Genomic DNA, 23,254 nt, shown 5'->3' on the forward strand with positions numbered 1-23,254 from the left:
CTTCTCTTGCAAAAACATATTATGTTTCATGTGTGTTTTGTGGGAGCAAAGGCCTTTCTACCCTCCTGGAGAATAAAAATACCTGCCACTCATTTGGTTGGCACTACCCAAATTGTTCCCTATGAGCTCCATGATCCTAGTGCAAACCTATGTTCCTCTGCTTGCTGTCCCCTCTTCCCCTGGGGCAAGCATGACTCTCCCTGTGGCCTGGGTGTGTGTTTTAGAGCTTGCCACATAGTGGCAGGTAGCAGAACATGGTCTTGAAACAAGATCTGGAGCTGGGAGCTCTCCCCTGGGAAGATTAATGATAGTCTTCTGATATATTTCTGTGCAGAAGGCAACTTATTTCAAGAACCATCTAGTGGGTCAGTTATGAAGAGGAGCTGTGGTGGCATCCTTCATTTCCAAAACAATCAGCAGAGTGGGAGTGCTGGAGAGACACAGACGAAAGACGATAATTCCAGACAATGCAGCATCCAAACAGCCTAAAAAAAAAATCAACAAATCCTTGTTCCTCAAGGCTCCTGGCTTCTCTCACTGTGTTTTTGCCCTCAGCTCTTCCTGTTCCCATTTACAACTTCTCTGTACTGTTTGGTGCCTCCTTGCCTGCCAAGATCCTCCTGCGCTCCTCACTTTCTATCCTCAGCTTGTAAACTCCATGAAATGACATTTCCCCACAGGACGTTCCTCCTGACACTTCAGGCTCTTGGGCTTGTACCGCTCCTGGGCTTCCTGGAGGGCAGTTCTGGCCTTTCTACATGATGTAGGGTATTGCTGGAGCAGATGGCAGAGTAAAGAGACTTGAGCAAGCAAGGATCATTGGTGCTGCCTGGGCAGGGAAGGCCCCACCTACAGACCGCAGCAGTTGTGTGTTTTCCTATCCACTGTGTGCATCTGCTCTCATATCCAGCCATCTGGCGCTACCAAGCGCTTCTGTTCCCTTCAAGACCCCAGAGCTCCTGGAGAGGACAGGAGTCTGAGAGTTGGGGCTATTCCCTGTTGAGTGCCCACAACCGGTGTCAGTTCTTTCAGGGACCTTGGAGAAACTGTGGTCCTGCTCTGTGCCACTGTTTTGCCATCTGCGTAATGAATATAACAGCTCCTGCCTCCCCAGGGAATGAACGAGGCGTAACCAATTAATGTTTATGAAGCGCTCTCTGGCTGAAAAGAAGTTTGCAACAGAGCTGTTGCTGTTCTAACTTAGGGGCTTCCTTTGCTGGTTGGCTCTTTGATGTGGCAATCTGTGGTACTGGTGGATCAGCTGCACCATAATTGGAATTAATCAGCAATTAAGGAACACAAGCCCAACCAGGTTCTTTCCCAGTGGATATTCATTTCTGGGCAGATTAGTCAGTGGTTTCAATAACTCTGTAAAACGCTTAGGGTAACTATCGCTATCTGAAGCGGCTGGGGAACAGAGGCGGTGTCAGAGGGATGCAGGTACCTGTCAGGCAAAGTGGAAATGAGAAGCGCTTGTAACACTGTGTACAGTGCTTAAATTGGCAGCACTCTGAGGGCTGACTTGGAAAAAAAAAATAAATTAAAATTTGACAAAAGAATATATTTGAAAACCAAAGTGATGGAAATGATGTATTACTTGTTGGGATGGGATCTTTCATACCGCAACCTGCGGGCTTTGTGGAGTGCAGAGGCAGAGAGAGTGCGCGGTGGTGAGAAATGGGGACTCGCGGAGGCAGGGAGATGCTGCTGTTCCTCCAGGCAGTGAGAACTACAGAGGAGAAGGCTCCTGGGTGTAGTGGTGCAAGCGCACAAACGGACAGAGACAGGGCACAGCTTGATTGTGCCCAGGATGTCAGCTACCATCGAACTCTCAGGCATTTTGCAAAGGTTTTCCTGCAGCTTGTTCTCATGGCTGACCTGTAAACCCCAAGAGTTTTTCCACGCACCTTTGCATGGCTGTGGGTGTTGTGAGGTGCAAAACAGCCATCCTCTTCAATCAGGTACCTTCTCTCTGACCCAGTACGATTTAAATGAGGCAGTGACTAAGCTCTGCATGTTGTGGGTGAAACTGCTGGGTGCCCAGTCCTTCCCCCTTCCCAGGTCCTCTTACAAGTCATTTCACATACTCTGGCTTCAATCTAACGAAAACAAAACCGATGAGGCCCAACTGATCTGGCTGCTTTCCATGATGCAGTGGGCCTCTGAGTGGCTTTAAATAGCTGCACCTCTGTGCAGTCTGGAGAAAATCATTGGCTGTGCCTCTGGATAGCGAGGGTAGATTTGACTCAACTCATAGGGCATCTCAGACCTGAAAATAGCCTTTTTATTTTGTCCTTGGTCTTAAATAGATTTTGTATTATTTTTTTTCCTCCTTAGACTTTATTTTATACCCTGGTATGTGCTTTCCTACTTTGGGGCTTTTCCTAAGGGGGATCGGTGGGGAATCTTGGAGCTCTGCCTCCTGAGCTATCAGACTACATCATTTAGTATCTTGGAACTACTCCATCAATGAAAGAGTTCCAGAGAAAACAAACTTGTGATCCTGGCTAGCAGGGACATGGTCCGCATTAATGGCGGCAACAGTAGAAATGCAACAGATACCAGAGTTCCTCCGACTAAAGGTTTAATGAATCTTACGTAGTCTGAAAGAGTTCACTGCGTGGAAAGCTGTGAATGCTGCCCTTTTCTCAAGGAACATCATTCAGCTGTTGAGGGCTTGTGGTATTCTCTTACCACTTCCTTTGCTCTAGTTAAGCATGAGAGAACTTTGTGTGGAAATGGGATCTTCTGGACCTATTTGCTTCTGCTGTTTCTCTTGCGCTCAGCCTGTATCTTCCCTTTCCTGCCCTCAAAAACACATGCAGTGCTGCGATCCCCTGCTCGTGATTTTGGGTTGTGGAGATGCTACAAGCTGTAGCTAGACTTTCATCTAGCACATTCCCAGGAGGTTTCCAGTGACGTCAAGTCTCACTGACTAAAGTGGGAGACTCTTATGGCTGAGCTTAAACCACGGAAAATGAACAAAGATACAAGGTGAGCTGCTGTGGAGGGGTATAAGTACCCTGTTTCCATGAAAATGAACAATCATAAGCATTTCTGAAGCTCTTCGAGCCTTCCTGTGGATCTTAAAAGAGCTGTTATCTACTTGAAGATCTGCTTGAGGTCTGTGTATTGGTGTGAAATTCATCTGTGGGATGAATTTTCTTGCAGTTCTCCATTGTGGTCTACAATGTTGGACTGATGTAAACGAGAGGAGGTCTAGGCTCTTTGACTTTACCTTGGATGGTAGAGGAGATGATGGGCTTATCTGCAGCTGAAAGCATCAGGGAGAACCTCATGGTGTGCTTCTGCTCAGCTTCTGTGACCTGCTTTGTTGTGGCAAGTGAGGCCTCAGGCTGGGTTGCATCTTGCACTCCTATATGCGGGGAGGGGGGGGGGGAAGAAAAAAAAGAGGGTTTTGCTTCATAGCCCTGCAGATGAACCCATCCATGACAGGAAACCTGTGTTGCTGTGTTGCTTTCCCCTCAGATAGACACATCACTCCTGGCTTTGACTAGACGGATGGCTATTTCCTTTGGTCTGGATGTGGGCCAGGCCTGATGGTTTTCATGCCTTCTTTGATGCTATTCATACTTCATATCTGTGCATAGAGAAAGATAAAATGTACACTGTTGTTGGAGTCTCCTATTGCTTTTCCTTTATATCATAAATTCTGCTGTAACACAGAAGAGAGATCAAAGCTCTGTTGCTTAATGTAGGCTGTGTGGATAGCAGTGTTATGTTTGGCCAGCTCGTTGCCCCTAATTTGCTATTTTTGTTTAACCCATTTTTGCCAGGCGTTACATGGCATACCATTGCTTTTCTCATCCATTCCCAAAGCAGTTTATGCTGCTGTTTTAGAAGCAATTTAATTCCCTGGGTTTCAAAACTGGGCTGCACCACTCCTGCTGTGGCAGGTGGGACTGCCATGAGTTGTGCAGTTTTCTGTGTCGTTCCGTCGCCTCCCTACGTCATGTTTCCTGCTGCTCTTCTTAGGTGACCTGGAGCAGCCTCAGATCTCAAAAGCCCTAGAAGCATGGTATATTTGAATGGTAGGAATTTTACGAGAAGGCAAACAGTGAAGGTGATGTGAAATTATCTGGTTTATTTCCTTAGTCTTGCTCTCAGTCAGTGGAGGAACAGTGTTCCTTGCAGGGCACTGTCTGTAGGCTCGATTGGGTACGTGTACGGGGCAGCATGGTTGAGACCCATGAGCCAGGGTATAGGGAAATGCAAGACAGCTCTGGAGGACTAAGTGGATGGCCAGGGTTGAGGACAAAAACTAATTGCATGGTTCGGTTGCCTTCAGTTTTCTTGTCCCTTCATTGCCACATCCTTCCAGCCTGCTTAGAGAAATGCCCCAGCTGCCCCCTCCATCTCAAGCTGTTAGAGCTGCACAGCAAATCTGAGCTCATTCCTCCTTCCCTATTCTCCAATGTTCTCCATACATTTATTCCACTACCATACCATGGCTATTAGTAGAGACAGTATCATGTTTTAATTTAAAAAGTGATCTCACTAGGACAGGGAGAAACACAAAGTTTAGTTTGTCAGACCCTTCCCAGTTTTGTAGGTCTTCAGAGATGCTTTTGATTTTAACCTACAGGGTGGGGTTTTTTATCTCCTTACTATTTTCAGGCTTGTATATTCAGGTTTCCCCTCCAAATCTACAACTACTCTCAAAGATAGTATTTTTCCTCCCATTTTGCAGCTATCACTGACAAATGTGTAACTCCACGAAAGGGATTGTGTTTAAAATTTCTCCAACTCCTTCTAAGAAGGTGAACAACTTTCTTTCTCCTTTTTTTTTTTCTTTTGGGGATAAAAAAAGTAAAAGAAACCCCCGTACCTTCTTTAAGACATTTCCAAGCTAGTTTTTCAGGACCTAATAGCTTTGATGGTAGAAAGATGACATTTGTCATAGCAGCATCCAAAATCTGAACCTGTTGAGATTCACCCATTTTGACCCTGGACATCTCAGTGAACATCATCCATCTCACATCGAAGTGAACATCTCACAGTGAAGACATAAACCTAGCAAGAGCCTTGTTGGTTTCTGCTCCATACAAGAGAATGGGGTTGAAGATAGTAGTACAATATGGGGAACAGCAGTGAGGAAAGGGAGAAAACCAGTCAAGAGAGAAGCATGTTTTTTTTCAGATTCTTTGGGGACTTTAATAAATCAGAAGGAGAGGATGCCAAAATGACCGATGCTGCATTGCTTTCCCAAATCAGCGGTACGTGTGTTCAGCCCCTAAGCTTCAGAAACATAGGCTGTCCTCCTGCCACATTCCTCATTGTCCCTCAGTAGTTGACTGCGTGTCAGTTATGGGGTAACCCCCACTGCAGTCCCATTCGGCAAAGAGTCGCGGGAGATACCTGCAGCTGGACTTCACGGCATAGTGCTGGTGACAAAGAGCAAAGCCCTCAGCATCCCCAGCCTTAAGTCTTGCTGATCTTTCACATGTCCCTTTGCTAAGGCTGTGTGTCCCCAGTGGGTTTTTAGGTCTGTTGGATGTGGTCCGACAGAAGTGGAATTGCCTTAATTTAGCAGAGCTAAGAAATGCAAAGAAAATAAAGCAGACAGGAGTGCTCCTTGGAGATACTTGGTATTGTTGAGTGTAGACTTTCCCAGCTATCCTTTGGTGGCCATAAAATATATTTATATTATGAAAAACAAAACACGATAAATAGCGATGTTCAGGGATGCCGTGTTTATTTGTCTCCCAGTGACTCTGATAAGAAATGGACTTAGTTTACATACACATTTCCAAGCATCAGCACTTTAAACTGTGCTTTAGCTGTGAGAGTTGAGCTAGGCTCTTTCTCACTACTAATGATATTTCAACACTTGGAATTTGTCTATGAATTTTGTTTATGACACATGAACTGAAGCTGAGCCTGGCTTACTCTCCCATGTGGATCAGCCCTTCAGGGCCACAGAAAATAACAGATAGTTTCCCCCAAACAAGTTTAAACAGTTCCAAACCAAACAGCTTTTGTCTGCATCCTCAGGTTCATCAAAAGAGGCATGCTTTTTTGATGAGCAGATGGAATAAGATAGTGCAGGGAAGAAATATAAATATAAAAGAAAAAATAGAAGAAATAGGGCAAAAAAAAATCTTCTGGCTGCTGTAGATTCGGTATGAGAAACTTTCTGTTCCCAGCCTAATGGAAAGCACCTTTCCTATTGAGATAAATTCACAAGGCCATCCAAACTGCTCCATGCTGCTCTAATGATGCCAGATTTGGGCTAACTTACCTGATTTGTTGAGGATCCTGTGACTGTATGAGGAGCAGGAGTATTTTCCAGACCTTAGAGCAATTGTGTAGCTAAGACATCCCAGTAATTTTCTTGGAAAAACCCTTTGGGCCCGTGAGAAGTTGAGACAGATTACAGCAGTCCCCAGGATCCTGCCACACACGTCTTGGTCTTGGCAACTCAGTGGATCTGTACTGGGGTTTTTGGTAAGCTGGTGCAGAAGCCTCTTACATCTGCATACTTGATCTGAACCAAGAGCAACTTCACCGCAGTCTTAGCAGCTACCTTCAGTGACATATGCCTATTCCTGCCATGTCTTTTTCCAGTCCACTGGGATGGCCTCAGCTGTAGAAATACTGTTACAAACGGGTGTCTGAGAAAGTAATGTAAAAAATTATAAGCTGATGCCTGAAGACAAATGCATAGGTCTTTTCTGCAGGACTTAGCAAAAAAAAGATGATAGAAAACAGGGGTTCAAGTCAGGAAGAAGGGAAATGTAGGCTAAACATCAGGATGTGTCCTAACAGTGAACCAGAATGTGCCTTCCTTCAGTCAGACCTTGAGGAGAGGGCTGTGGGACTGGATGTCTCAGCAGAAGAACTCCCTCCTGGAGCTCCCATCCAGTGCTCCACAACAGGTTTTCTCCCTCCAGTCCAGGGGACTATTCTCTGACAAGTCCTGAATATTTGCATTTATCTAGCTTCAGAGAATAATATTAATCTTTAATAGTAATTACCATCTAAACATTTCTATATTAGAAACACACTAGTAGTGGGTTTCCCTGGCTGAGGCATTCCAAGGCAGGAGCATTATGAAAAGATGGTTATTACAACCCTTGAAAATGTTATATTTGCCCAGTAAGTTCATTGGGACTGGAGAAAGGAGCATGCCTATGTTCTCTGCTCCACTTATTTTTCTTTTTCATCTGGCCAATATTTCTGGCAAATCCTAAACCTTCAAATTACTTTTAAAGAGGTGAGGTTGTGCAAGGAGAAGATGCATCCACCGTGCAGGTTTTGGTGTAGATGGGACAGCCGGCGCTAAGGAAGACTATGAGAGTCAGGTCTCCCCAGTCTTGCAATGGTACTCTTCAGCTTCAGAAATGTTAAGCCAGGCTAAATAAATCATGAGATAAAAGCAGACATAGGGAGGATTCTCCATTTTCCTCACTCCCTGCCTAGGGGAAAGATGAGCTAGGTAGGAATTGGGGCTTTTCCACCCCTGATTAGTGGGAACCTCTGCAAGAGAGTTGTTCCCGGTTCTCCATCCAGACTGCTTGCATGCCCCTTGTCCTCGGAGCACTTGGACCTGCACACACCACATGAAAAGATAGCCTGTTCTTTATGGAAAGACAGAGCGAGGTAGCCCTGCCTGGAGAGGGTGTTTTGGCTTTAATTTAATGGCAGCCGTTTGCTGGTTATTCATTTGGTTCTTTTTTAATAATTACATGTGTGTCGATATCTCTCTCTTTTTTTCTAGTTTTGCTCTTTTTTGTTTTTTCGTTTACTTTATTTTGCTTTTTTCTTTTTTCTGTTTTTTTTCCCCCTTTAGGTTTCAGAGAAATTATGTTGAATCCAATAAGCCTCCCTGGACATTCCAAACCTCTTAACCAAGGCATTTATGTTGAGGATGTCAGTGTTTATTTCAGCAAAGGACGTCATGGCTTTTAAAAACTCCTTAAAAGTCCCTGTTCTGATGTCAAGTTTATAGGCTGTGCCCTCAAAATGGTGGGAAGCAGTAAGCGTGGTCTGTATGGATTGAGGTCTCCTCCTAATAGGACTCTACAGCCCTGCCTGTACACACGTTAAAGCCAACTGAAACTGTGGTTTTCTGTCACCAGATGACAGGGTTGTTCTTTTCCTCCAATGGTCGCTGTGTTCGTTAAATATTCCTGCAAGGCACAACAGCAGCAATGAGAGCAAATAAAGAGAATTAAAACCCAATTGAAAGGAGTCATCCTAATAACACAGTAAATGATTGTACTTTTGCTTTAAAATAAAACACAAAACAAAACCAACCAAGCCAACCAAACTGACATCTTTAGTCATGTCCTCCCTGCTTGGAGTTTTCCTTGTAAGCTTGTGTCTTCGCAACACCCAGTGAATGCCACCATCACCTCTTACGTGGCACCGCCATGGGAGGTCTCCCAGAGCCAGCCGAGGTGGGGAGCCTGGAAGAAACTAAAGCAGAACGAAGACTTTTGGTAAGAACAAAGGCAGCCGCGCTCCCAGTTCTTGCACAGAAAATAATGTTGGAAGGAATAATAACGGGAAGAAAAAAAGAAATATTACTTCTCTGACAGGAAGAGAATGTGGTTATCTTTGAAGTGCACATATTCTAGGAGGCTTTTTTTGTTTGTCTGTCTGTCTCTGTTGGAGCGGCTTGTTGGATCTGACTATATCGTTGTCGTACTCTGGTCTTTCACTGCTGCTTGAATGATGAGCTTTATCTGAGGAGTTGCCTAGACTTCCTGCATGGATGGAGAATCCATAGTGCAGGAGGGTCTGTGTCCTTGCCAGGACTAGGGCAGTAAGCAAAGTGGAAAAGCATATCAGAAGCACGCAGGTCCCAGTTGCTGGGCCTTTCCCAGCCCTCTTTAGCTTTCCCCTGTATTCCCACCCAACTAGAGATTTATTGTAACCCAGTCATGTACCCAGAACCATCAGCTCGAGGCAGACTGACTGAAGAGGAGGAAAAAAAAGTATTCTGTTGCTTCTTCTCTGGCATAAATAGGAATATCGATCATGTTCTCTGGCTGATATTCGTATTCTCTCCTCCTCTCCCATCTCACTTTTGTCTTACTTCATCCAAAGCCTCTCAGATGGAAAAATAAACCCTTTGGTCCCGTCCTCAAGAGAAGCCAGCTGCCCTTGCAGCAACTTGCAGGGCTTTCCTTGGACTCCCTGGATGTCATGTGTACAGGAAATACAGATTTGCTCACACATGTCAGTGATGACCTATAAGCAAGACAGATTTTCTCTAGAGGAAAAAAAAAACCTTCCAAAAGCTTCAGGTGTGGCCAGATCCTTTTCTGAGAGGAGTATTGAACCAGGGGCTTGCTCACCAGCCACTCAGCTTTGCTTGCCTTCTTGGTGGCCTAAGATGACCTTATCACATCAGGGATGTCTCTAAATCACCAGCCCTGAAGGGTCGCTGCCACTGGAAAGAGTCAGGGTCCCTCTTTGCCAGAACTGGGCAGAAGCCTCAGAATGGGATTTTATGCTTCATCCTGCCTTTATGGGTGACCTCCATGAAGCACCCTGGAGAATACCAGGCGGTTTTTTTTAATCAGCTTTCCCATAGGGATGTCCTTGGGAATATTCCATTCTCTCGCTTCTTCTCCTGGTTCACTTGTATAAAAAGGTAAAGTGCAATAGAAGAGTATAGGAGAAATGGTAGCAGATTGCTTTAAGTTAACAGGCATGCCTTAGGAGAGCATCTGCGCTAGGATGAGGAGGCCTGGCTCAGGTTGGATGGCTTCAGAAACTATGACCAAAACTCCCAACAATGTTTCCTGCCCACATCGGAGCTGGAAATACAAGAGGTGCACCACCAGAAAGGACCTGCGGCCATGTGTTATTGACACCTTAATTCTGCAGATTCACAGAGTGAGAAGGAGCTTCACCAAGCGTGTGAATCACTGGGTGCTTGTCTGAACTGAATTTCCCCATCTCCTGGAAACTGCCCACCTGACCTGGGGATGTCTTGTCCGTCTGAACTGTCTCCTCTCCCTAGCACTGTTCAGGGGACTCTGCTCTCAACTGTGTGTATCAGTCATAGAGATACATCTGTGGGCCTGGACCAGAAGCCTATATCCAAACACCCTAGCAGAGGAAGGGTTGAATTTTGCAGCTCAGGTCCATCTCTGCTTTGAAGAAATCCTCCGGACCGTACAGCATAATTTAAAGCAGTTCTCCCCACTGTGATCGATGTCTCAATTTGTTTAACACCAGTTAAAGTCTCTGGTTCCTCACTGCTGAAAATGAAAGCCAGTCATGGCTGTTTGCAATTGGTGGCTTTAAGTAGCAAGTCTAAGGATGTTTTGGTTTTTTTTTATTATTTTATTTTATTTTTAATTATTGTAAATCATTACCTCATTTTCTGTCAATGAGACTCCTCCATCTTTGAGCATTCTTATCTTGCCATAACTATCATCCTGTGCTAATGGGAAATGGGACGGTCCCTTTTCACAGAGACTATAGGGGTGTTCAATGTCTAGTTTCTTAATAAACACTTTATTTTCTAACGAAACAGCTGCATCAGGCCTCTTCTTTGAAGACAAAATAAATAAACATTCAGAATGAGACGTCCTATAGTCTACTTCTTCATGAGATGATCCATGTGGGGAGTCTGGTTTGTTTGCTTCTTTGGGGAATGTGGAGGGTGGGATTTACAGTTGTGATGTGAACACTGCTCAGGTGTAGCTCTTGCTTCTGTCACTCTCATCAGGCACAAAGACTTTTTCTTGCCTGAGAGCTTAGCTGCTGATGATCTCTGTTGACAACCTGTGTTTTTTTGTAGCTCAGAATGGTCATATTCTCAGGGACAAGGCAGTACTGCTGGGAGATGGTGTCAGGATTTGCCAAGACAAGTTTCAACACTTAGTGGAAGGAGTTTTATTAGAAGTCTTGTCTTTCAGGGAGCTTGACACTAAAAGATTGTTCTGGCTGCAGTGTTTTTGTTTCAGGACATGCTGTTGCTGCAGGTGTCTCCACTTGGCTGTGCAAATTGCTCTCCTTTTGGGGGTTGAACTGTTGTCCCTTCATCGGGGACAATTAGCCTCCTACTAAGCCAGCAAGGATGTGTTTGATATAAAGGTGGTGGGGTACAAGTTGAGTGCTGCACTTGGGTTCCTTATCAGGAGTTCATCTAAGGTTGGTTGGTTGCTCCAAGAGGAGAGAGGAACCACTCTGCAGTGTGTGGGGCTTGGCACGAGGATGTGTCTTAGTATCATTAATGGGAGACGTAATTTATGTGTCTTAAAGCTGCTGTGCCAACCTACAGGTGACTGTCAGCATGAGGCTGGGGATGTGTTTGAGCTGATATTGGTGAATGGTGTTGAAACCCTCTTAGAAAACCTGGTGAGAGTTTTGATGAGCAAAATAGAAACATGTTTTCCAGCCTCCCTCTGTTCCTATAACTCCCTGGCATGAGTTTCAAGCAACTGTCTCAAAACAATGCTATGAGTGAATTTCTGCCTGCTGTTCCCTTCTAATGAGTATGCCTCTAGAAGTGAGTGGGTGCTGTGGTTTACAGGATTAGTTGATGGCTGAGATCTTTGCCTTTCCAGGGATGTCTGCAATGCCTGAGACAAATGGTTGTCCCTGACATATAACCTTACACACAGGATGAGCTGCTGACCTGCATCAAATTTCATCCCTATTTCCCTTTCCTTTCTGAGGTGTGGGAAACAAACATGGGTGTTGGAAGCTCTCTTTTCCTCCCCACTACTCCAGGGTCTGTTATCAGGTTTCACAGCCCAGAAACATTGCAAACAAGGGGCTGATTAGCCATTTACTTAGGCTGCTGGTATTGTCAGCCTTAGTTCACTTTGCTTTGTATTTCAAGGCAACTGATTCCTTGCATATAAGGTCCCACAATGTATTTGGTGCTGCCAGTTCCCAAGTAGCTAGCTTAACTATGCCTGCAGGTTCTGACATGCATTGCAGGGGGGTTGGGCACTTGTTTCTCCTTGTGTTTGCTTCTTGGTCACGCCTGTTGCCTGACATACCCATGTGAAGGCTCCATGCTCTTCGAGATAGCTAGTCTGTGAGTTGATATTGCTGTCCTGCTCTTCCTCCCCTACTGGCTTCAAATGACTCTTGAGCTGTTTATAGAGCTTATTACTGAAGGAGCTTGGGACAATGGCTTGGTAGGGTGCAGGCAGTGTATGAATCAGCTCCTCCTGAAAATCACAACCCTGCCTTCTCGGTTCTTGTAGGGTGTGGAGCCTGCCTGTGAACAAGCAGAGAAACAAAGTTTTGTTTCCTGGGTTTTGACCCTAAAAAGGTGGAGTCACGTTTGTTTTAGTTCATACCTTCAGTGAGTGTGATGGCATGGTATGATTCTGGCACAATACCTCTCTGCATGATGGAAGAAACGCATAGCCTGGTGGGACCTTGGACTTGGACTTGCTGCAGGTGGGCGTTTGATGTGTGAGATGCTGTAGATCATGATTGGGGTATATTGAGTCTCCATAGCTATTTATCCAAGTTGCACCGGCTGAGTCTTGATGTTCTTTGCTGCTCTTTTTTTTTTTATTTAGATGTGCTTTTAAGGAGTCAGTCTTTCTTTCTCAAGAGGCTGGAGCTTCTTCTAAGGTGGTAATTTTCTCTACCACCAGGTCTTTGGCCTTTCCAGCATGTGTCTGTGGCCGGGATGGTGGGGCAGAAGTCCCAGGAGCTGTGGACAGTCAGAGGGAGGTGCTTCTGCTGTTTCAGCAAACTGTAGCTGCGCATCCCCACTCTGCTCTGATTTGTACCCAGAACAAGCTGCAGATCCTGAGGGTTAAGCCCTGGCATTAGAAGAGGATAAAGAGGCCTAGACACAGTAGTAAAGCTAAAAGCTACAGGTTTGGAGGAGCAGCAGGAAGAGAGCATGCAAGCAATCAATGCTGGGTGACTTAATTTTTTCTTAAGGTTTTGAAGCACTTCTGGTGCAGTTTATACAATGAGTCAAAGAGTCCTTATTAAGTGTGTATTTACCAGTACCTGCAGACCCTGATCAATTGGCTGAAAAGTTTAACAAGCTGCGGGAAAGAGCATACAACAGCTTTGGAGGGGAAAGAGTGTGACAGGAGAATGACACACATACAGCTGGAAAAGGTGCTTTACCCAGTGAAGCAACAGCCTATCATCCTCTGCTGTAGTGGTACATTTTGTTTTGCCTATATCTTTTGTGGTTTCCCTGTTCTGTTGTGTGTCCCCCTGCACTGTCCTCATGACAGGAAGGCTTCTTGGTGGTGCCAGCATGTGGTCTGATGCCACAGAGCATCAGCCACCGACTCCACATCTCTGGTGGCCTAAGCCTGCTGTGTCACAGGGGTGCACTGCAGGCTGTAGGACATCCTACTCCGTGTCCACACCATAGGGGATCACATAGATGCTGCTATGCCTTGACCTCTAAAAAACAACATAGGAAACCCAATGGTAAAAATAAGCTACTTTGCCCAGTGTGGCTTCCTTTGTGTTTCCTGTAAACTGACATATGAGGAAGACACAGAGGGCTTAGGGGTGCAGCTATGATACCTTTCTGCTTCTGCTGGGAGCTCAGTTTGGTTGTGTCACTTCCTGACATCATTCTTCAGTTCCAAATTTCACTTCCTTGGATGCACCATTGGAGTTTTCGGAGTTGTTTGTCCATCTTCCTTACTGGGATTTAGTAGTTGGTTTCCAGAGAAGTGGTAAGTGCCTGTTCTTACTGAAATCAAGTACAGAAATTCAAAAGTGTTAACTGAGCTTTTGCCAGACAGCACTCTGAAGTAGAGTTCAGGCTTTGATTTCATCAAGTTAAGAGATAGAATAAATCCCAACCTATGCTCCCAGACCCTGGTAAACAAATGTGGGATGATCCCTTCGCTAAGTGAAGATGATGGTCTCTCCAGCACTAAAGCAGAGTGCAAGTACAAGAAAATTACCTTTGAACTTTGATATTAATTTTGAACTTGTGAGTATAACTGCTGACTAATCAGCAGGAATAAATTTTGGTTGTTCTCTACAAAATGGAGAGATTCGTTCCAAGCGCTGGTTAAATGATTTGCTCCGCTGTTGGTGAGTCATTTGTGACCTGTGCCCAATTCCTGCACGAGTTGACTTTTTATAAGGATTTGCCTATTATTTCAAACTATTTGGCCTTTTTGCTCCAAGGGTTTGCTTCAAATATTCATGTGTGTGACTGGCTGACTGGTGCTGCTTTTGCTCTCTGTTGGGTGGGTGAATGTTTCAGACAGGGAGCCAGAAATGTAATATGCAGAGGTGCTCTTCAGTAATTTGCTATTTGGGGTTGTCCTTAACCCCATGTTTCTGTTTTGGACCTTGGGACTGGTACCACCCCACCAGGTCTGGCTGCGGGCAAGAAAAACTGCTGTTCCACAGGCCTTTGGAGTAGTTAAGAGCTTGTTTTCAGAGCAAGTGACCTTCACGGCTCCAGCCTGAATTTTGGGATCAGCCTGTGTCTGCTCTGTATGTGGGTCTCCATCCGCTGATTGCTGTGCAGCTGCTGCTAGAGGTCAGCCTCTTTCATGAGAAGTCAGAAAGAGCCAGACTGGAGTCGCATTAGGCTCGGTAAACTGCCAGGATGTCTGAATAAGCTAATCATGGCCAGGTCATCATTATCTTAAGTGAGTCAGAGATGTGTCCAGGCTGTTTATTAAGATAATTGGGAGAGAGAGGGAGGGATGTTTGCAGTCTGTGGACTAGACCGGTGAGATGGTGGAGTGCATTGCAACATCTCACACAAGAGAGAAGGAGCTCATGGTTTTGCAAGTTGATGTTCTTTATGTGTCCAGGGCCTGGTCCTGTCAGGATTCAGTTTCTGGTGCCAATAACACGGATGTAAGGTGGCATTATGACAATGCAGTATGCGCATTTCAAGCACCACCAATGTGAACTCACCTTGCCAGGCAAAAGTGTTGTACCTATGCTCAGGTTTCCTCGTGAGGCCTTGTGTCCTGGTAATTTTAGAGATATTCTGGATCAACAGAGCATTTTGGCTTTGCTGCATCAGTGCCAAGCAATATTTGGGGATGACAGAAGCAGCTGTGCACAGTCACTCCTTTGGTAGTGCCTGGTCCAAACCCACGTAGACTGCTGAAGGTGGCTGCAGGTTTGCTTTGTGTTTCCTGAGACATATTTGTTCATCAAATGGCACCAGAGGGGGTTGCAAGTTTAAGAGTGTTTAAGCTCCAGTCATACGCTCAGCACTGCTAGAACAACTCCAGAGGTACACGTCCCCCAAAGCCATCACATCTCACTGTGCGCAGACGTTGCAGGTGACTGAGAAATGGCACAGGTAAGTGTCATTTTTCTCCTTCCAGGCAGCTATTGTATGTAATATGCTGAATTCAGACCCCTAGCAGGAATTATTTTGATGGATCTGCTCTAAATGCATAAAGAATAACTGACTGCATTAGACAGTATCAGTAAGAAACTGTCAGTGCCTGCTCAGGAACTAGCAGGGGCCCTTCTGGCTGGAAATGCTGCAGGTCTGGCACTGTGTGAGAGCCAAAAACCAGAAGACCCAAGTGCTGCTGGAGACTGGGGTTAACCCCCACCGTTGCTCCTGTTTGATCACCCAGGTCAGGGCTGGGGCCTGGGAGATGCAGCTGGGGTGCCAGCAGGTATGGAAGAGCTGTGGGAGGTGTTTGGCACAGTTGTTCACTCCCTTAGAAAGCTCAGGAGCACAGAACTGCAAGGGTGGCTACTTGGTGGTAGCACCAGTCTTTCATTTCCATTGGCAGTAAGTAAAAAAGGCTCTGGTGTGCCTTAACCCTTCTGTCTGGTGCCAGCAGAGCGTGTATTTCAGATGGATCGCCTCTTTTGCAGCCACATGAAACACTTGGCACTCGATCCCAGCAGAAGATCTGTAGCCATGGCTTCAGAATAAGGCAGCAAAGTCCCTGACAGTGCATCTTGGATGAAAATACTGTCCAGAGACTAGACTGAAAGTTCAGTTTAATCCTGTTAACCTCAGAGGGGACTCCTGGGAGTTGGGCACTGTCCTATGTGGGTCCTTAAGCTCCTCTGCAAGACTGTAATGCATGAAACATCTAATCTTGTGCCAAATTTCCTTCCCTGGATTCAGTGGTGCTGGCCTAATCCTCAAAGAAAATGGGCTGATTGATATCAATAGCAGTCTTACAAGGGAATGAGAATATCTTTTGCCAAAACACCAGAGTCACCCTTAGGAAATAAAGAAGACTCCTGAGCATAAAAGATATCATCGCGTACATCCAAATGGGTAAGGATCAACAATATCCCTTCTAAGGAAGAAGATCTCTATGGCTCCAGAAAGCAAGGATATGTGGTGATCATGAGCTGTAGATACAGCATAGACTGAAACCTGGCTCTTTGATCCTGAAAGGACCACTGAAAGTAAATTTGCTACACAGGGATATATTTGGGTTATCCCTTGAAAGGATGGTTCAACCTTTTGGGGTGTGTCTGTGCCATTAGTTTGTGGCACTGTGAAGCTCAGGTTTGTTGGCCACCTGGGCTGTCGGCCTGCCAGCACAGGGAGGGAGGCATCCCATAGCTTGGTGGACACAAGCCACGGAGGACTTTGCTGCCAAGCCTGCCCTGTCTGAGGCCTCTCCATCTCTTGCCTGTGGTTTTGCCTGTGCTCCCTTCTGAGTAAGGATGGATCCTCATGGGACTGGAGCCTTCACCAGATCTTACCCAGGCCTGTGCTTAGGTTCCCCAACATGAAATCAGAGACTGGCAATCTCTTCGGTCGGAAAAGAGGTTACTTTGACATACATCCTTGGAATTGCCTGAAGTGATGTTCTTGTCTGGAGAAGTGAGTAGATGTTTGCTGATCATGGTGCAGGGATATTGGGTGTGTATATTTGTGTTATATGCACAGTAGGAATCAAAATTGATGGTGAAAAGGAGTTGGATTTCCAAGGGAAAAGGCACAATCCTTAAATGTGATCTACTACCCAAGGCAGAGAACTGGAAGTTGGGGTAATAAAGTCCTCAGTGGATTAGAATCTGACATGGAGGTAAGTTTATGCTGCAGTTTCCCCATCTGTAATTCTGCATAAATTATTTAAGTCCCCTGCAGTGCACTGGTGGTATTTGGACTCTCCAGCTGCCAGGGATGGATGAGAACAGCCTGGCTTAGAGGTAGTCCTGGGTGTGATTGAAGAAAGCAATTCTAGAGACCCTCAGCAGCAAGCACGTCTCTGTGCTGTAGAGACTAAGCTGGGGTCTCCTGCAGAGCTGAGCTTCAGCTCAGAACAGCTTCTGGGTCTGGAAAGAAGTGGGAAGCCACAAGGGTCCTTTCCCAAGGGTCATCCCAGCCCAAGTGCAGGCATCTCACATGCTGCTCCCTGCTCTCTCACAACCCCTGAATAAAGACTCTTTGTTCTAGGAGATATAGGCTATATATATTTTAAGGCTCCATGAATCATTCATAGCCCAAAGATGAAACCGAGCATCAGAGCTAAGGAAAGGCTGAGGGTGTGAGGTGAGGAACCTTCCATTATTTATTGTACTAAATCTTAACCTGGCAGCACCTTCTCCTTCCAATCCTGCCTTTGGGAAGCCCTCTTTTCTCCTAAAAAGCTGAAGTACTCTCCTACTTTCAGTAGGTAATTGTAGCAAGATCCTAATCAGCTGCTTCACTTGTTGTGCAGATTGATGGCTGGCCTTTAAAGGAGTAAAGGGTATGTCCTAGTAAGCTTGTGAGAGCACTGGAGAATGACAGAGTCCTAGGTATGCTCTGGGGTCAAGCAGGGTTGAAGGGTTAATACTGGGTCTGGCAAACAGCTGCAGGGGAAAATATAATTGAATGGTTTGGAAAGAGAGGCTGGCTGCTTTCTGACTGAGCCAGGCACTTCCAGGCTCAGCGTGGCACAAGCCAGTTGTGAGTAAGGGCTCCTGCTCATTTGTGGTCACTTGGTGGTCAGCATGAAATGGGTTTGTGGGTGTCAGCCTTGTTCCTGGCAGCCAGCCGTCCATAGCACAGAAAATGTCTACGGTTTCTGGGGTGGATGCTGATGCTGATGACTAAATCGAGAGTATGGCTGCATGGCACTGCTTTGTGGTGTCCTCACCTCTTGGCAAAAAAAAGCAGTATTCAACATAACCAGTCTGGATAACACCAGACCACATAGTCAAAAAAGTGAAAACACTGGTGGAAGAGAGGTTGGTTGTTTGTTTTTTCTTTGCGGTTTTCTTTTTGGTCTGATTCTGTAATCTAAGAGAAGGGCTGGAAGTTCAACTTTCATTTTATAAAATCATACTTTTCTTTCTTATTTCAGTTGTATTACAGCACAAATTCAGGTCCTGCCTGTCCTGATTAAATAGCAAAATGTTATTCCACAACAGCAGGTAACTATCGTGTTGCTTTGTTACTGCCTTTTTAATTACTGTGACCAATTCATTGGCAAGAGTAATATTATTATTGCTAAGGGCTGGAGACACCTTCTCTTTCCATTGCTATATGGCCCCAGGGCTTGTAAGATACAGCTTTGGCAGTAAGGTGAGATAAAGAGAACTTAATTTATTTGCAACTTTTCATTTGTGCCAGCACAAGAGCTTATGGAGGCCACAGTGTAACCCAGGTGTCTAGAATGATCCCAGTTAAAAATAACCCCACTTCCACCCCTGCTCCCTCAAAGGTTATTTTTCACACAGAACATTTCAGGGCACTGCTTTGTCAAAGAGCAGCAACAGCACGAGGGGCAGGGGGGAAGCCTGTAGTGAGGTGGGGATGGCAGGCACCCGTGGGTATAGAAGGAAACCAAACAGCCAAGCAGGTTTCGCCATCAGAGCTGGCAGCTGATGGTTTGCAGCAAGCAAGTGCCGTGAAACCTAAGGAGGCTACTGCAAAAACTGGCAGAGAAATTATTTGGAAACATGCTCTTTCTAAAGTTTTTATTTTTTAATAGAGACAGCTTTCAGGTCCCTTTTTAATTCATAATAAAGAGCAGGTTGAAAAGAAGGAGAGGGCAAATGAAGACAGTGAGGCTCGCTAACTTCCTTTAAAGTTGGAAGGTCATCTTTAAAAATGGATGAATGCAGCGTTTGGAGGAAGCTCCAAGGCAGCAGGCCTGGGGTTCAGCACTAGAATAGCAGGCAGAGCAAAGATGAAAAGAAGAATCCAGTGGGGATCTAGGAACAGCTGCAGAGCCGCAAGTGCCCGTGCTGGACTTGGGTGGAGGCAGTGTTTAAGGGAGCGTCTCTGCCCGCTCTCTGAAAGCGGCTGTTGTGCATGGTGATGTGCTGGTGAAAGTTAAGTCAGGTGCTGGACAGCCAGCTGGACTGCATAGGAGCATGTGGATTGGTGGTATCATTGTGGGTGTAAGCTGGAATTTGGGATAAAATTAAGGCACTGCCTGCCCATTCCATATTCAGGGATGCTGAGTAACCCTAGAGGTGTCTTGCCTGCTCTTGTGTTTGTGCTGACTTTCCCCTTTCCTGGGACTCTCAGGGAGTGAGAAAAGGGTGATCACAGCATGCATCCTGCTAGTGGCTCACTGGACAGAAAGCTTTTGGGCTGTGTTTTGGATGATTTCCTGGCTCTTGCTACTTTGGTTCACTTTGTGAGCTGGCAAAAGTAAGGTAGAACCACTGTGTTGTATGTTGGCATATTCCCTTCACCACACCCCATCCAAATCAACATCCCGGAAGCTCAGATACTGCCAGATGCTTGACACTTCTCAGTTACCAGGATCAGAAACAGTTTTTAGGTTTTTCCTCCCCAGAATACCCAGAAGATGAGATACTGCAAGAAGCCCAACATTTGAAAAGGTAAACCCCTCTGTGTCTGACACAGTGCTTTTTTCCCCCATGCTCCCAGTGCCTGACCTTCCCACCTTTCCTTGGAAAGTGCTGGACACAGCCTGCGAGCCACCTGATTGTGGAAGGCGTGTATGGCAGCTCTTTTCTCTAACAGGATCAGGCGTATCCTCAGGGAGCTTCGTGCAGTCCAGTTCAGATTTGGTCCCAGATAAAGGGCCTGGGTAAAGACAGGGAAATGCATTTCCCCCCACCCCCTTCAAGTCAGTGGTGAAGGGTGAGATTGCTCCTGTGAAACTGTTGTGTAGTGAGTTGAGAGGACAGGACTGCAAAGGAAAAAGGACTCCTATGAACCTACAGGTAGTCTGTAAATCTTTGGGATCTGTTGAGAAATGCTCTCTACGTAGTGTTTTGTCCTGTTGTGTTGCTTCCCTTTTTCTGTATCTCTCCGTCCTATTTGAAGGTTTTTAGAGCACTTTTACAATCAATAGTTGGTAAGACTTGCTAAGGGTATAGTTTGGAGGCCATTTTCAGGAAGGGAAACTGAGGCTACTGTGTTGCCTTCCCCAGGCTGATGCAGTTCCTGCAGAAGCACATGGGAATGCGTGGCCAGACAGGGAACAGGACCCCAGGAGAAGTATGGGGACTGTGACCAGAGAAACCTGTGACCCTGGCACTGGTCTCAGCTGTGTGTGCCCTGGGCAGAAGCTCCCTGTGACAGGGAATGAAATGATATTTCTTAAGGGTTCACCGAAGGACTGAACTTATTTCATATTTGAGCACTTGTGTGTCTCTCCCACTGAGCCAAGGTGCGGGGGCATTAGACACATGCTATCTATTGCTTATTAAGTGGTTTAACAAGCCCAGCTAATTACAATGTACTCAAGGATTTTGTAGCTTGTGAAAGCAGTCCCTGTTTGTTTGTGTCAGTGCTTTAATACATTAATACACCAATTAAACCTTGCAGTGTGTGCGTGCTCACACAGCTTAACATACAGGAAGGCATGTTGATGTCTTTCATGTCAGCTGGGGCTTCTCTGCCTGTTTAAGCTCCAGCTCTGAAGGGATGTTTGTGGTTTTATGTTCAACCTTGTCACCGAAGGGACATACATCCTCTACATAAAAATGTAGTTCAACCCCCCCGCCCCCGAAATATGTTGTTTTACAAGACTCTGACAGACATGGGCTTTCTGTTGTTAAGGTCTCCTCTCAGACAGGCCTGGGAGAGTTTCTCAATCTTTATTTCCATCTCGGTGCTGATGATACAGGCAATTTGTGCATGAAAGTGTTGTCTTCTCTCCCTCAATTAGTCCCGAGGGGTCACCAGTGGGAGCATGCTGTCTCTGACATTTGCACTTGTTTGCAAAGGGCCTGCCACATTCGCAGAGCCACAGGGGTAATGAGTGATAATCAGTGCACAAGGCACCCAGCCTGAAGTCAGTGCAGTGATGGGCCTGGAGCAGGCAGCAAGGGTCAGAGGTGAAAGTCTCCTTCAGTGCACTTATGGTTCAGTGAAAAGAAGGCAATTGTGGGGGGAGAAGAAGGAGAAATGACAGATTAAAGGAAACTGAGCAGCTGTAATAAATACACTTGAAATTGAAGAGCATCTAGGATTCAGTGATTATATTCCCTGCAGAGCTGAAGTGCTGAGAAGGGCCTGCAGAAAGGGTGGCTGTACAAAACCACTGGCCTTTCGGTGAGCAAGCTTTCAGGGAATGCAAAATGAGTTGAAGAAAGGTGTGCTGGGATTTAATGCAGGTCTTTAAGATTCAGTTGGGAAGGCTGTCCTAAACACTTGTTCTAGTAAAAGTAAAGACAATAGAACAAGGGATGAAAGAACTGACGTACGTCAGGCTGGCTAAGCAAGAGAGAGACATGCCTTGATGGGGCACTGCTGAAGTATCACAGTGAAAGGAGAGGGGAGGAAGAAGAAAGCAGGAATAAAAAAAGGGGTGGAAAGCAGCAGCCATATGGGATGCTGAGAATGTATTTCAGACAACAAGGTCCTTTTGCATGTAAGTATCTCTGAGAGACAATGAAACTGGGCTCACAGAAAGGAGGGGTTTGGAGTTTTGAGAACAGTGACCTGGTATAGAGGATATAGAAGAGAAAGTGCTTATCTTAAGAGTGATATATGGAGAACTTAGATTGGCAACAGAGAACGAAAGCCAGCTTATATTAATGATAAGAGGAGAGTATGATTATTAAATATTTTTCATCTGCCAAAATTGCATCCAACTTTATAGAGGGTGAAGAGAAAGATCTCCCCATATCAGTGGCCAGCTGTTCAGGGGCACAGGACCAGGTAAGGAGCCTCTATGGATGGAGAGCACACCTGTAGGCATGCACATGATTTGCCAAGCTCTTCACTGACATTTTAAATTGCCTGTCTAAAATGGGGCAGATGTACGAAAGTTGTAAAGTGGGTGGACATAATGGGGACAAGAGACAGACCAGTAAGTTTAATGTTTGCTCTGAGCAATTCTTGGAAATCTTAAACTTTAAGGGATGTTGTGGGAGAACACCTGGAAAAGCAACGCTCTATGAAGGCCAGACTTGTGTGGCTTGAAGTCATGGGAGGTCACACCCAACTAATCTGCTGGTGTTCCCCAAGGGTCTAACTGCCACTATATATAAAGGAAATTCAGAGGATATAGTACACTGAGATTTTCAGCAAGTATTTGACAAGGACCAGCGTCAGAGATTAATGACTGGGGGTAGAAGCATTGGTGTAGGATTTAAAATAAAAGCCTGTGTAGAAATCCACCCTAAGAGCATGAGACGGAAAGGAGCTATTGCTGAAAGTGTTTCCAATTGGAAAGAGGTTGAAAGTGATGTGTCCTGGAAGTCAGTCTTAATCACCTGTGTTTTTCATAATGTCTGCCAACGATCTGCAAGGAAACACTGAAAGCAGGAGCCAGAGTCAACCCCACTGTAACACTACAGAAGCAAGTGATTTTTCACCGGTGCTGACTATGGCCAAGGTCCCAAACAAGCCCAGTACCTCTCCTGATTTGGGATGTGTTTGAGGGAGGAATCCCAAGCGAGAGAAGAAAAGCAGAGAGAGGAAGAAGGCATTTTTGACCCTCCTGCAATACTGTGAGCAGCACTGGGAATATACCCGCACTGGAGGAGACGTGGCATGGGGATACTGCATTTTATGCAATGGAGACACGGCGCTATCTATGAAGAAAGGATAAATGAAGCAAGCTGGACAGAATAGGAATCTTCCTTCACTGAACTCCTTCCAGAAATGAAGATGTGATTTTGAACAGCTCGGTAATTATTTTTCCTTCATTGTTTTTTCATTTTGTCTGCTTTCTCTACAATTCCAGTTTCTAGTCTGGAGACCTTGGATGACTTGATGTGAGCTCTGTTTGCAGGAGAAGCACAGTCTGACTGCATAAATGCAAGAAGTCTGAGTGCAGTTTTGAACTTTGGGTGCTCATCTGCACTCAGATATTGATCTGGGTAGGTTTGCCTATTACCTGCTTGAAAAATCTCTGCCCTGGGAAAAGGTTAAGGGACT

The 23,254-nt window shown here is 45.6% G+C and overlaps 1 protein-coding gene across 3 annotated transcripts in view; it reads left to right on the plus strand.

Moving 5' to 3' along the window:
- NTRK3 (neurotrophic receptor tyrosine kinase 3) overlaps nucleotides 1-23,254 on the plus strand; it is a 218,698-nt gene that overhangs the window by 137,015 nt on the left and 58,429 nt on the right. The window contains exon 13 of one of the 3 annotated variants that reach the window (XM_075100596.1): nucleotides 7,814-9,848. The exons of the other annotated variants lie outside the window; for them this stretch is intronic. Within the exon in view, the coding sequence (XP_074956697.1) occupies nucleotides 7,814-7,932 (119 nt within the window). The 3' untranslated portion in view covers nucleotides 7,933-9,848. Of the gene's footprint in view, nucleotides 1-7,813; nucleotides 9,849-23,254 lie in introns of those variants that run through there. 3 annotated transcript variants of the gene reach the window in all.

This window comes from Phalacrocorax aristotelis, chromosome 7 (assembly GCF_949628215.1).
Source record: "Phalacrocorax aristotelis chromosome 7, bGulAri2.1, whole genome shotgun sequence".
Lineage (NCBI taxonomy): Eukaryota > Metazoa > Chordata > Aves > Suliformes > Phalacrocoracidae > Phalacrocorax > Phalacrocorax aristotelis.